We start from the raw sequence: 15,156 nt of genomic DNA on the forward strand, positions 1-15,156 counted from the left end.
TTTATAAATTCCTTTTCTTTTCTCTGAGGAAAGGATTGTTTCTATTAAAACAAACAAGTGAGAACATAGAATTTCCTACTTTGCTCTGCATAACTCTTTTTTTCTTTTTGGGGGGCTATACTGGGTCTTCACTGCAGTGCGTGGGCTTTCTCTAGTTGCAGTGTGCAGGCTTAGTTGCCCAGCGGAATATGGGATCTTAGTTCCCCAACCAGGGATTGAACCCGCATTGCCTGAATTGGAAAGCAAATTCTTAACCACTGGATTACCACAGAAATCCCTGCATAACTCTTGATGATTGATATTATCAAAGAAAATCTTTAGAAAGTAGTGCAAGGCAGGAAGCAGATAAATTTTTGGTGACTGTATGACTCAATGGTATAAGGTCTCTTTGATTAGTTTGTAGAACAGAGTACCTACCTCATCCAGCATCTTTCTTTCTTTAATAGACTGGATGACCCCTGAAAAGATCATAGAAAAGACAGGTTACACAAGAGCAGAAGACCTCCCTTCATGGAGGTGGATGGTGAAGTGATTCACATAAGAGTGTGGGAGAAATAACACTGAACAGTGATCCTCTCTTTGTAAAACCACAGCTCCTTAATAGACTTCCTTCTAGAGAGACCATTGATGCTTAATTTAACATTATAAAAGTGCCTGCTGCACGTGGATTTCGGCCTACAATTAAATAAATCCCTAGATTTTATGCTTAACATTGCCAGGAGCAGATTAGGTCCTATTAGTTATCAAAAGAAAAACATTTCCCCCCACACCACCAGCGTATCTGAACAAAGACATATGCACTAAAGATAAAACTTAGTTCAGTGTTACTGTTAAAGACCTTTCCTTAATTCAGATTCAGCATCAGCAAAAACCTTAGGTGTTAAAATGTTAGGTGTCAAAATGCAATTTGGAGGTGTTAAAGGGAGGAGGGGAAAAAATTATACGGTACTTACAAAAATAGCTAACTACCCATTTTCCTCCTGCAATTCCCAGAAAATATTTCAGTGTCCGTTCACACACAAACTCAGGATCTGCAAAATGGAAAACATCCAAAGGATTAGAAGTTTAAAACTAAATTAGGAAAGGCTGCCATTAAGAAGCTGAAGCACCCCAGGCTCCTTACGCTACCTGATATCAGTCTGGATGGATGATTCTAACACCTCTGGTGATAGACTCAGAGGCTGAAAGCAGTTATAATTCTAACCAGCCAGTGCGGATCTTTGGAAGTTTGGAAAAGGCTGACAAGAAGGCAAGATCACGGGAAATGTCAGCCCTATTTTCTAGATGCCAATGCAGTTAAAGGTGTCTGTCATTGTGCTCAAGGAATTACCCATGTTGGTAGTATTGATATGTGTGGATGGGGAAGATCTATTTCACTAGATGGTACATGTGAAAGGAGAAAAAAGTATTATTGAAATCCTAAATTTGAAATGTCAATGTAAGCGATGAATTTTCACCCCTAGAACTTCTACTTGGGGAATCCTAACCCTAATTCCTAATTCCCTTCCAAGTGACCAAAAAAAAAGTATTTTCATAGTTTTCCTCTTTTCAACCTAAGTATTTTAGAAAGCAGCTGAAGAATTGCTTCTGGTTTTTTTTCGTGTTTTAAAGGCCCCTGTGAAGGACTAAGGTAACTCAGGAAAAAACACTTAGTTTTAAACAGGAGAAATGTATTTAACTAAATCCTGAACACAGCAGGCCATCTGCTGGGAGTAGCAACTGCTGTTCTTCCTAACCAGAATTCTTCACAAATTAAAAAAAAAATCTCCACCCCTCACCACCCTCCACACACAATTTTTTAAAGCTTTTTGTTTAACTGCCGTGAAGGCTGATTTAATATGTTTTACACACAGAAATTTTAGGTCATTTCTAGTTTAAAAGCAACAAATGTATTATTGCCTTTGAGTTTAAAGACTTGAACCACTTTCAATTTAATTTGCATTTTAAAGTTTTCTTTTCACCTATCAGCAGCCTTGATCCAAACCTATAGCTTAAGATATATTCAAGTTTAAAGATATTCATCTCTAAAACATTACTTAGTTCACAGTACCTTGTTTTGTTGTCTGGTTCCTGTGAGCATTATCCTCTGTCCCTGTGGTTCAATCGTAATACAGTAGAAACCTAAGCTCTTAGGAGTTTTAAGGCAATGTGTCCCTGCCAAGGAGTCTTGATCCCACGCTCAAGAACAGAAAAACCCCAGAGAGGACTACAGAATCCATTTTGTTAGGGAGGTTTTAGGGGTGTGCTTCAACCTGCATCTTCTGTTTGCCACAGGAACCCATCTTTGCTTTCTAGAGCTCATGAGTGAGCCTAACTCCTTCTCCAGACAACGACTCTTCAGATATTTGAAGACGCCTGTCTTGTTTCCTTAGGTCTTCTTATTTCTTCATTTCTTCTTCAAATGACATTGCTCTAAATTCCCTTTCCCCATTCCCTTCATCTACCTCTGGATAAACTGTTGTCAGGGACCAGTGTGAAAAGAAAGCATGGTGCTCAAAACAGAGCACATATCTTTCAGGAGCTCACTCTAGAGGGGGTGGGGTTGTGTGTGTGTAGGGGGTGTCAGAATCATCACCTCACTTGCTCTGGCGTTAGGCTTTTGTATCACTAAGGCCCAATTTCAAATGAGCTTTGTTAGTGGCCCTGAAATGTTTACTCAGATTTACCTTACAGTCAACTAAAAGCCTCTGAGGTCTCCCTTGTCATCACATAAGTGGAACTTAAGATTTTAAAAGGGGAAGGTGTCGGACAAATGAATTTTCCTTTCTTTTTCCTTTTTCATATGCTAGGCTATCTCAGAGCAATAACTGGACTTGTTTCCTGAAAAACTCTCAACCACACTGAAACTAGGGTTGGAGTGGGGTGAGGACATGGAGTGGACATGGAGCCAGGGTTTCCAACCACCTAGATTTTGAATAAGCAGATTTCACTTCTACTCATTAACCTCTTTGCCCCATGTGTTTCGCTAGGACTTGGGCTCTGTCCTACCCAGAAAGCCCTCACACAGTGTAGTCCAGGCAGGGTGGACTAGAAGTGATTCATCGTTCTGGCTTATCATTCTCCAGTATTAACCCAAAATAAAAGAGGTTCAGGAAGTAGCAAAACTTATTATTTTTCTTTTATCAGGTAACAACTGACTACTGGAAGAAGATCATTCATGCTATGCTTAACAAATACTCCCATTTCTTCATATAGTTTTACACAACATTACATGATGAAGTCGCTCAGTCGTGTCCGACTCTTTGCGACCTCATGGACAGTAGCCCATCAGGCTCCTCTGTCCATGGGATTTTCTAGGCAAGAGTACTGGAGTGGATTGCCATTTCCTTCTCCAAGGGATCTTCCCAACCCAGGGATCGAAACCGGGTTTCCCGCATCGCGTAGACAAATGCTTTACCGTCTGAGCCACCAGGGAAGTCGTTTTACACAACAGATATAGCATATTCTGTAAAGGCTCTTGGTATACCTGTTTTCATAATGACATGAGTAGTCTCTTCAGTAATTAGATTAGTTAAAGTGACGTGATGTTTTCTGGCAAATTTCTGCACAAGCATCTGAAACCAAACCAAATATTACATTATAACAAATTACCTCTAGTACACAGCTTGAGAGTTAGTTATCCCAGTTTTGAATTTCCATTTTTTCTCACAAAAGTACACCCTTTTTATTCTAATATGAAGTCTCAAAATAAGTAGTAATTTAATAAAAATTATGTACAAATCAGAGGAAGAAATTCTGAAGTAGTCTGTGCTAACAGACATAGAATTATAACCAAAGATTCAAAATAATTTTAATTTTCCCTTTAATAACAGATATGCAGATATCATTTGATTCCCTAAGATAGTTTCTTTGTGGAGTGACACCCTTTTATATTGTAATTTAGATTTATGAGTCTATACTTTATAAACTGAGGGGTAACTAGCCTATACAGAAAGTTATGCTTAGATAAGTGGCTTATAAAGAACTAGATTCACCCTGGTGACAGTTTCAAAACATTCAAGTCAAGATGCTTCTAAAGGTTAGTACAAATCTATCAATTCCTCTTAAGGAGAAGGATTAGAAGAGACACACACTTGCCTCAAAAGAAATCCAGAGCCTTTGAGCTATTATCTAGCAACCAAATAAAAAAATCAATAGGCAGTAAAAGAAATTAACCAGATCCATTATGGACACAGCTGACATAATTAGCAGCTACTGCCTGGTAAATAATTTTGTTTACTAAGGGTCATCATTGACTAGTCATTGCCACCCACGCCAGTATTTATGGGTGCCACGACTGCAGTGGAGGCCTAGCAACTTTCTTTCATGCCGCCTCACCGTACTGCCACAGGGCACTGAAAAAGACAAACTGGAGAAGTTAATGATATCCTCTCCCTTTTCCTACTGCCCTCTGCCAGGATCATTAGCAATTCTGAACTGATTAATTGCTGAAATCCCAGCCTTGAAACAGTGTTCAGTTAGAAGAGCAACTGCTGAAAAGATCATCTTAATATGGGCTTCAGAATTAATCATGTGTAATACAGTCAGAAGCTTTCATAATAAATTTACCACACTTCAGCAAGTCTGAATAGAGCTGAAAAGTTTTCCTCTTTGCTTGTTTAAAGACAACAGTACCCAAGCCACTTAGAATCTAATATGCAGTTCAGGATTGCCCAGGGCAAGAAAGATTACATCATTTTAGCCTCCTCTGAAAAGCTGATCTCACAAAACAAAGGAATGAGAAATGCTAATTTTCAACGAATAAATGAGAATTTTAGATGTGTTGGCAAAAGACCAAAAGCAACACTATCAGACATAGGTATGAATTTTTAGAGCAAACAGCTATTCTGGGCACATGGTTATGAGGTGAGACTTCTCGCATTATTGATGAGATTCACTGTCTCTACTAGGGCAGTCATAGCTTACTTTTTGCCATTTTAGTAGTGAGACATGTCTGGCCATAGAGATCAGGTGCAGCTGCTAACCTATCAACAAGCTAGGATGAGAAATGGCTCCTATCCCAGGAAGGATATATCAAGAAAGATATTTAAGAATGAGTGTGTGCAAGCTACGTTGCCTCAGCTGTTCAGCTCTTTGTGATCCTATGGACTATAGCTCGCCAGGTTCCTCTGTCCATGTGATTCTCCAGGCAAGAATACTAGAGTGGGTTGACATGCCCTCCTCCAGGGATCTTCCCAATCCAGGGATTGAACCTGAATCTCTGATGCCTCCTGTATTGACAGGTGGGTTCTTTACCATGAATGCCACCTGGGAGGCCTCATTTAAGAATGACTGAATCATTTCTCTGCATGCAATAAATGACATCCACTATTGAATCTTTTTGGAGAAGGAAATGGCAGCCCACTCCAGTATTCTTGCCTGGAAAATCCCATGGACTGCAGAGCCTGGTAGGCTACTGTCCATGGGGTTGCAAAGAGTTGGACACGGCTGAGCAACTTCACTTCACTCACTCAGTATACGGAGAAGGCAATGGCACCCCACTCCAGTACTCTTGCCTGGAAAATCCCATGGACGGAGGAGCCTGGTGAGCTTCTGTCTATGGGGTCGCACAGAGTCGAGTTGGACATGACTGAGCGAATTCACTTTCACTTTTCACTTTCATGCATTGGAGAAGGAAATGGTGGCCCACTCCAGTGTTCTTGCCTGGAGAATCTCAGGGACAGAGGAGCCTGGTGAGCTTCTGTCTATGGGGTCACACAGAGTCGGACATGACTGATGTGACTTAGCAGCAGCAGCATTGAATCTTTTCAACAGTGAAAATAGCTGAAGCTCCAATACTTTGGCCACCTGATGTGAAGAACTGACTCATTAAAAAAGACCCTGATGCTGGAAAAGATTGAGGGCAGGAAGAGAAGAGGACAGCAGAGGATGAAATGGTTGGATGGTATCACTGATTCAATGGACACGAGTTTGAACAAACTCCGGGTGATAGTGAAGTGTTCTGGCATAGCCTGGCGTGCTGCAATCCACGGAGTTGCAAACAGTCAGACACAACTTAGCGACTCGACAACAACAACAAAGAATAGTCAAATTCATAGAGACGGAAGGAGAATGGTGATGCCAGGGGGAATGAGGTGTTATTGTTTAATAGGTATAGAATTTTAGTTTTGCAAGATGAACAAACTTCTGGAGACTGGTTGCACAATGTGATAAACTTATCACTAACAGAACCATACACTTAAAAATGGTTAAGAAGGTAAATTTCATGTTGTGTGTAGTCTACCATAACAGTATAACAACATCAAAACAATGTAATAAGCCAGGATAAAAAAAAAAAAAAGCAATGGAAAAATGCTACTATCTGATGATGTGCTTAGAACCAACTGAAATTTAATCATGCAGGTAAGTTCACTCAGGTAGGAAAAAGATGCCTTATACTTGTTTTTTTCAATAGAAAGAAAATTAAAATTAAAAAAGCTCTGTATCATACTCAACACTCTAATCTTTCTGCTAATACTATTTCCTTTAGTAAATATATACAAAAATAACTCATGCTATAGCTTTATCTAGGTATAAATTTTTAGAAATTAGAAATGGAAATTAAATTACATAGAAATGAGCTTGTTGGCTAGATTTCTTCCTATAGGTTATTTACAGTTAACACCCATTTAAAACCATCTGCAGTATGTTAATGAAGGCTTGGTCGTTAGGGAAATACATATGGAGACACTCACGAGTTCTTTTGGGGTCAAGCCTGATGCCACCATAGAAAGTCTTTTGTTGCTTCTTTCTGTTGAAGATAACACTTCTGGCTTCTCTTTGCTCACACTTTCTTCCCTCAGGTTACACCCTGTAGTATTAGTAATGTGAGCAGCAGCTGGATTCTTGGTAGATTCTTCTACTCGAAATTGGGATAATTTCAGTGCAGAGGCTGTGGGTGGCATGCTGTGAACATGAGCTGGCTCTGGGGCTCTGTCTTCAGAGGGATCAGACTCGGGTTCATGAGAGAAGAGGCTGATTCCAGATTTCAGGTAAGGGGTTCCCTCTGGAAGGAATGAAGAAAGAAGTTTAATCTATATGGCCATGTATCTTGAATTATAACATCTAGTCTGCTAAGAATTTAAAAGATTAAGTAAGGTAAGAGAAAAATGGGTACATTAATAACACCGGGTAGATGTGCAAAGTGACAACTTTTCTAAAGGAAATCTGGCACGATGTGCAAAGCCTTGTGTGTTTATACTCACAGTCAACAATTCTAGTTATAGAAATGTATCCTAAGGACATTAAAGAGGTCTGCACAAGTGTAGTCATGGGAAGGTTCACTGCAACAATGTTTATAACAGTAAAGCTTTAGAAACAAACTAAAAGTCCAATAATGAGATTAAAAAAATCATGCCACATCCATCACAATGGAGTACTTACTCATCACGTATTCCACTGAATTACAATAAAATAAAGAAATGTACACATGCACATTCATTGTAGAATTATTCACAATAGCCAAGAGGTGGAAGCAACCCAAATGTCTCTCAATGGATAAATGACTAAAGAAAATGTGATACACACACACACACACACACACACACACACACACAGTTTTTTTGTTAGTTGTGTTAATTTTTTTTTAGTTCATCTTGGCCATGCTGCTCGACGATCCCAGTTCCTGGGATCCTGTGGGATCCCAGTTCCCTGACCAGGGATAGAACTCGAACACCTTGCATTGGAAGCATGGAGTCTTAACCACTGGACTGCCAGAGAAGTCCCTCACACAATGGTTTTTAAAGAAAATCCTGTCACATGCTACAAACATGGATGAATGTTGAAGACAGTATACTAAATTAAAGAAGTCAGTCACAAAAGGATAAATACTGCATGATTCCATTTGTATGAGCTATCTAGAATAGCTAAACTCTTAGAAAGTAAAATGCTGACTCCCAGGGAATGGGGGAAGAAAAGGGAGTTGCTATTTAACGGGTACAGAATTTGTTTTATAAGATGAAAAATTTTAGAGATCTACTGCATAATAATTGGAGTATACTTAATATTGCTGAGCTCTTAAAAATGGTTAAGAGGTAAATTTTATGTCTTTTTACCACAATTAAAGATAAATTAAAAATTTTTAAAGATACCATTTTTTTCCTTATAGGAATTATGTTTTATTTATTTATTTATGGTTGTGCTGGGTCTTCGTTGCCGCTTGGGCTTTTCTCTGTTTGCTGTGAATGGGGGCTACTGTTGTGGTTCCTGGGCTCTAGAGGACAGGTCCAATAACTGGTAAAAAGGGTTAGTTCCTCCAAGGCATGTAGGATCTTCCCAGACCAGGGACTGAACCCATGTCTCCTGCACTGGCAGACAAATTATTTACCAAACCCACCAGGGAAGTCTAAGATACCATTGATTTTTAAGATGCTACCTTATTTCAGTCTTAACATGAAATATGTTTATATCTTAGAATCCCTTAGATGCAATATTATAAAGCCTGCTTTCTATAATTTCTGTCATTTATCTATTTTAGTTCTTAGGGGATGATTTTGATTCAAATGTATACTTCAAAAAAGTTTTTATCTTATATATTGGGGTATAGTTGGCTGACAACATTGTATTAGTTTCAGGTATACAGAAAAGTGTTTCAGTTATAATCAAATGTATACTTTAATCTTTGGACTGTTTGTGAAGATTTTGGCACTGCCTATATCAGTGAAACTTAAAAAAAAAAGGACCAAATACAAATAGTTGACTAAAAACAATCAAAATGTTTTGAAATTAGAAAAAAAAAGACATGCTCCTGATATATTAAAGATGGCAAAGAAATACTGATCATGATTTTTTATTAGAAAATTAAAGTTTATGTAAACTGCCTAAAGATATATAGCATATTTTATTATTGATGACAAGAATATAGGTAGTTTGAAATGGCTTTTTTATTACTTATATTCTCCAACCATCTGGTACTGAACATATTAATACTTTTGTAAGGAAGGAAAAAGGGTTGAAAATGAGACAGCTACTTACGATGGTATCATTAAATTTTTCACTCAATAAATTATCAGCTATCATTACCAAATTAAAAAAATACACCATCCCCAAAACATTTCAGAAAATGTCACTATATCAGCAAGTAAGCACAGCTAAGTAGAATGTATGAGATTACTAAAAAGACCCCAGTGAATATGGCTAAATACATTTAGGTGCCTAAGAGCACCTTTTATGATGATGTGTTTTTGAGGATTAATTTAAAACTTTCTTTACTGATTAAAACCTTGATTTATAAGCCATAAAGCACACCTTTCAGTTATAGTGATTTATAAGGCATAAGATATATAGCAATTTATAGTCATTAATTCATAAAACAAGAGCTTACTTTAGAGATCTAACTCATTTTTCAATAAAAGACAGGATTAAAACTTTACCCTAGGGCCCTAGAACTCTTATTTAACAGTTGAAGTAAAATGTTTAGCAGTACCAAGAACTCTCTCATCCTCAAAACTGCTAGAGTTAAACCAATGTAGACAGATTAACAGTGGCAATAATTTTCCACTTGGATTAACATTCAAGCTATTTTTCTAACGGGTTTAGATATAACAGATGCATTCATGATAGGCTACTACATTAGAAAGTTGATTTACTCAGAATGTCTTTAGGTAAGACTCAGAGTAAAATAAAAGTGTTTTCTCCACCAGAGCAGATGAAATATTACCTTGATCTTGTCTCGGCAAATAAGACCCCATTAAATCTTGGGCCTCACACTTAGCCAGTTGTTGCTCCTGCATGTCAGCAACATTAATGCGCTTCTTTTGAGATGGGCAGTTTCTGTCCTGAAGACTCCTTGAGCTGTGCATATACCACCTATTACCCGGCAACTGGGATTTAGAAGGGGAAGATCTGGAAAAAAGGAAGAAAGCAGAAAACCACTGCTGCAGCTTGTGAAAGGACTCATCACACTTTCTGAACAGCCAAGGCATAAGTGAAACAGCTCACTGTCACAAGATTGGGAATGACTAGCGAAAGAGAACACAAGAGATGGCTAGGAGACTGGATTCATGATGTCTGCCAACATGTCAGGGCTGACATGTAACATCTCCCCTTAGGTGCTGGTCTGAGGCAGCTTATCTCCTAGCTGTTTAAAAGCATGTCAGCAAATTTCAGCAAATTATCCACTGACACTCACATTCTAGACACTATTTCAAATGAATGTATGAGAATCAGCTCTCATGAAAATAGAAAATTGATTAATTTTGACATTGTTACACTCATTCTTTCTACCCTATTTTAGCAAAATTCAGAGCCATCCCTACTTCCTGCCTTTTCAAGGTCCAAAATCACTCTAAAAACAAAAATCAGCTAGAAAACATCGTTAGAAGAGCATATGCACGTTGTAATTACTCTACTCTTCCAGGTGTTTAGAACTTTGCTGAATAAGATATTTACCTACAGATTTAAAGGACCTCAGAGATCAGATAATTAATTCAAATAATTATTGGGTATTTACTATGAGTCAGGCATTAAAGCTAGGCTCCACAGATTAAAGATGAGCAAGACCTGAACTGTTGCTCAAGAGTCTAGTAGAGGGAGGAAGTTCAATCAATGTGTAGGTTCTTTAATAGAAGTCTCAGGAGGGTATACTGGGGTGGGGAAGGAGGAAGTGGAATATTTCATCTAAATATTAAATGGGTGATTAGCTCAATTGGATAAAGCATGGCAATGAGGTCATTACCTCTAAACACGGGTTCAGTGCTCTATCACAGCCACCAGGCCAGCATCCCAGCCTCAAAAATATATCCTCAGTTCAGTTCAAGAGGTTTGGAAAAGATGATGTGATTACATTATTGACAATATGTCACTATTCCCAGTTAGATAAGTGGAAATAGACGTATATTTGGTAGAAGCTCCATACGTATGAATTCCCTTTCTTTCCTGGAGTGGTGAGATGTGTGATTCTATCAGTTCTGAGACTCTTTCCTGGACTATCAATTTGGAATAACAGTCTAGAACTTGTCCTTTTATTTTCACTGTTATTAAGATCAAATGAAGGTACTTTTAAAACTAGGTAGTGTTTCATAGTCTTATATCAATAGTGATGTGAATAAAATCTCTGAAAAATATTCTGAATATTTACTGGGGTAAATCAGTAGCTAAACTTTTTCTAGGAAGGCAAAAACTTCAATGAGGGCAAGTATGGCCTTAGAGAAATCTACCTTCAGCCTCCAGGCTTACTGAGGCTTTAGTTTTATACACACACACACACACACACACACACACATATATATTTTTAAATAATTTTTAAATTGAAGTATAATTGCTTTACACTGTTGCTAGTTTCTGGTGCACAACGAAGTGAATCATATATCCCCACGCTTGAACCTCCTTCCCTCCCACCCCTCACTAGTTCTCTATTTTATTCCAACATTGAGAAAGGGTAGATCTACTGTACATGCCTCATGTTCTAGCTCATGCCTGGTATAGGTCCAAAAAGCCAACATGAAATTAAACAAAAGAAGTGTCCTAGGGCAATGAGAGGTTAGAAATGTCTATGTACAAAAACCTAGAGAAAGTATGGCAAAAAAAAAATTAACAGTAAGAGTTTAATGTCAGTACAGGTGCTATTCAGTGTCCCAGACTTGACATTTATTACTTCTTACCTTTCCATTCCTGGTTCTTTATTTTTATTGGTAGAACTATCCAGAGATACTGGAAACTTGTCAGCAGACAGGCTTTCAGGATTCTGGCTTCTAGAACAGTCTCTACTTTTCTCTGAAGTTAATATTGCTTTAAGTGGAATGAGAAAACAAAGAAATCAACTTTACTGCTTTGTCTTGATGGTGATCATTTAGGCGAGATTATTGATTTTTTTCAAAAGCAGCAATCTGTGACAATCAAATTGGTTTTTAAACAGGTATACCAGACAGAATTATATAAACATAAGCAATACTGCACCAAATGGAACTAAATGACTAAAAAATAATAATGACAATAAAAAGGAACACTTTAAAACTGGGTAAATAAAGATACCCAGCTGAGACAAGGTTGAAAAAATCATATATTTATATTTTTTGACCCTGAATGATAAAGAAAAAGAATAGGAAATGAATTTTTATCTCTGCTGCAAACTACACTCAAATCCTCTCATATAATAGGGAAGAGAAAGTACTAGAAAGCACAAAGCACATCCCTCTTCCATCCCTATTTGCCTCCACATCAAAGATTGTATAGGATGGGGTTTAAGCTTCTACATGTGTGTGGAAACAACAGGGAGGGGTTAGATGAGAAAGAAAAAAGAGGTGACATTTTGCTTCACATTTTCAATTATTAAGAAAATAATAAACTGAAAAACCAATACAAATGAAAAACTCAAGGTGCCCACTGATAAGGAACCTAGAAGTAATATATGGAACTAATGATGAACTGGTGCAAGAAAGGAAAAAACACAGAAGAGACCCAAGGCAAAGTTCTGGCATGTTAGTACATCCTTTTTATTTATTAATTCCTCCAAATGTATTATTGTACCACTTCTTTCTAGAAAGTGGCTTAAAGGCAGAAATATTTAAAAAGCAAAAACAAATACTTAAAAATTACAAATGCCTTCTATCCATTACAAAGTCACTGACAACTGTAATTTATTTTGAGCTTTTATTAGGAAAGCCAAACTCCATACATCTAGACAGAAAAATGTAAACAAAGAGCTGTATTAATTAAACTATTTTTTAAGACACTGGGTAGCCTGGGGGGAAATAATCATTGATTTCCTGAGTTAATCCTCAAATACATTATTTATAGTTTCCTTTATAGTCATATTTTCTGGACCTGTGCCTTTCTAGGAACACAAGAACCCTACCCTGGGGGTAAGGTGCTGAAACGAAGGAGGGTCTAACCATGAACCAGCGGGTTTTTCTTTCAACTGGAAAATAAAGTGTTTTTAATATAGGCATCATTTTCCACCTAAATATAGGGTGATCACTGATAGAAGGTAATGTGCAGTCTCTAAGGAAACAAACAGAATTAACCACTGGAAAGGTTTTTTTTTTTGGTTGTTTTTAAAGTGAGAGAGTGGGAAGGGAAAGGCCTCAGACACAAACACAGATATTAAAAATCATTCTATCATCTGGACAGTTAACATATGAGTTCCTCTTTTCACTACAATAAAGCCCAAACTACAAAGAAAATAAGCTACCCTGAGTTAGGATGCAATAACTCAGTATTACTTAAAAAAACACAGGGAAAAATGTTTCTGCTCTTCTTTTTCCTTAATCCTTTTTTCATAAAAGCAGGGATCCAGTGCCCAAGTATTAGAATAGTATTGTAATCTCCCCAAAATCATTCCTTCATCTGCAGATCTTAACATTAGTTATATTCTTCATGGGTAGGGAGTATGGGTCAGACCAAACATTTAATAAATTTTACTGACTGCCTATTAGGTACTAATAAGCATTGTTGCAAAGTATTGGGAAGAATGAAAGGAAAAGACATTGAAGAGGGAGGAAAGAGATACTGACTTGTGATAAGCCCTAAGTGTCCACGAATGAATGTACTGTAGGACAACAATCAGATGGTCTGAAAGTTATCTCAGCTATAACAGACTATGATGTTTCAAATGCTAATGTTTGCTTTACGAATGACAGGTAATCCAGGAGGAAAACAAAAAGCAAAAAAAAAAAAAAAAAAAGCAAAGTGCATGGTATGAAATAGCTTTACCTGGGAAGTACACATAATTTATAATGGTTAAGAATACACATTTGCACAAAAATATTATGTAGACTTGGGGATGACCCTTAGATAAACAGTAGGGCAGATATAGGCTGAGGACAGGACGTTTGATATAAAGACCTTAGGAAGGGGGCTTTCATCATCCTTAAAAATACTGAATCTTAAATAAAAACTTGTGAAATCTAATAAGTTGAGTTTCATTCACTGCTAGTAATGTACTAATGTTGATTTCTTAGTCTTGACAATTGTACCATGGTAATGTAAGACAACATTAGGAGAACCTGAAACTAGGTAAGGGGTAAGAGTTCCTGCAGGAACTCTCCGTACTATCATTGCTCCTTTCCAGGAAATCTAAAGTTATTCAAAAATAAAACATTTATTTAAAAAACAAGTTATTTTAATACAGCTGAAGGTAAATAGAACTTTTCCCAGGATTAAGAAGCTGCGTGTTCCAATGCAGGGGACGTGGGTTTGATCCCTGGTAGGGGAAGTAAGATCCCACATGCCATGCACTGTGGCCAAAAAAAACAGTTTCCTTGAATTTCAGTTAGAATCACACCAATTTAAGAGGGAAAAAGACACAAAACTTAAGCTATTAAGTTGATGCTCAAAATGTTTCAGAACTAAAGCCACAAAACTCCAAAATCCATATCCAGAAATTTTCTTTCAGTAACTCTAGAGTGGGCTTCAGAGTTTTGTTTTCTATTTGTTTTAATATTTATTACTTGGCTGTGCTGGGTCTTAGCTGTGGCAAGCAGGATCTTTGGTTGTGGCATGTGGGATCTAGTTCCCTGACCAAGGATTGAATCCAGGTCCCCTGTGTTAGGAGTGTAGTCTTAGCCATTGAACTACCAGAGAAGTCTCTGGGCTTCAGAGTTTTAATCAAGTGAATTAAAATATTCATTGAGGGGACTTCCCTGGTGGTCCAGTGGCTGAGAATCTACCTTACAACAAGGGGGGACGTAGGTTTGATCCCTGGTCAGGGTGAAGTAACTAAGGTCCTACATGCTCTCATGAGCCATAACTAGAAAGCCTGTGTGCCACAACTTTGTTGCTGAAACTAAGACCCAACACAGCCAAATAAATAAATATATTAAAAAAATATATATTTATTGAGTACCTACTGTGTTCCAGGCACAGGTGTAAGGGTTCTCTGCCCGCATGGATCTTATATTCTAGTGGGAGGTAATAAGGAACTCTAAACAATATGCAAGACAAATTAGATATTGTTAAAAGTTAATAAGGGCTATGAAAAAAAGTAACAGTCTAAAAAAAAAAGAAAAAAAGTAACAGTCTAACAGGGTAAAATGGGGCTGGAAAAATCAAGAGACTTAAAAATCACGATTAAAAAATACTGTGTTTATGGGTGATCCTGAGAAGTAGCATTTCAGCATTTTGAACAACGTATTCAAGTTATGCAAACAAAAGTGGTCATGGCAGACACTCCCTGTGGAGTTGGAACTTTTTTTTTTAACGGGGATCTTCTCATAATCCTCTCTTCCCCTCCTCTCAACA

The 15,156-nt window shown here is 37.5% G+C and overlaps 1 protein-coding gene across 50 annotated transcripts in view; it reads right to left on the bottom strand.

The window, feature by feature from the left end:
- BRCA1 (BRCA1 DNA repair associated) overlaps nucleotides 1-15,156 on the bottom strand; it is a 67,590-nt gene that overhangs the window by 14,241 nt on the left and 38,193 nt on the right. For all 50 annotated transcript variants that reach the window (XM_060395679.1, XM_060395659.1, XM_060395687.1 and 47 more), the window contains 6 exons: nucleotides 11,580-11,706; nucleotides 9,638-9,822; nucleotides 6,675-6,985; nucleotides 3,467-3,554; nucleotides 954-1,031; nucleotides 418-458 (listed from right to left, as the gene is read on the bottom strand). In XM_060395679.1, coding sequence (XP_060251662.1) covers nucleotides 418-458; nucleotides 954-1,031; nucleotides 3,467-3,554; nucleotides 6,675-6,985; nucleotides 9,638-9,822; nucleotides 11,580-11,706 — 830 coding nt within the window. The remainder of the gene's footprint in view (nucleotides 1-417; nucleotides 459-953; nucleotides 1,032-3,466; nucleotides 3,555-6,674; nucleotides 6,986-9,637; nucleotides 9,823-11,579; nucleotides 11,707-15,156) is intronic.

The sequence above is a fragment of the Ovis aries genome, chromosome 11 (assembly GCF_016772045.2).
Source record: "Ovis aries strain OAR_USU_Benz2616 breed Rambouillet chromosome 11, ARS-UI_Ramb_v3.0, whole genome shotgun sequence".
Lineage (NCBI taxonomy): Eukaryota > Metazoa > Chordata > Mammalia > Artiodactyla > Bovidae > Ovis > Ovis aries.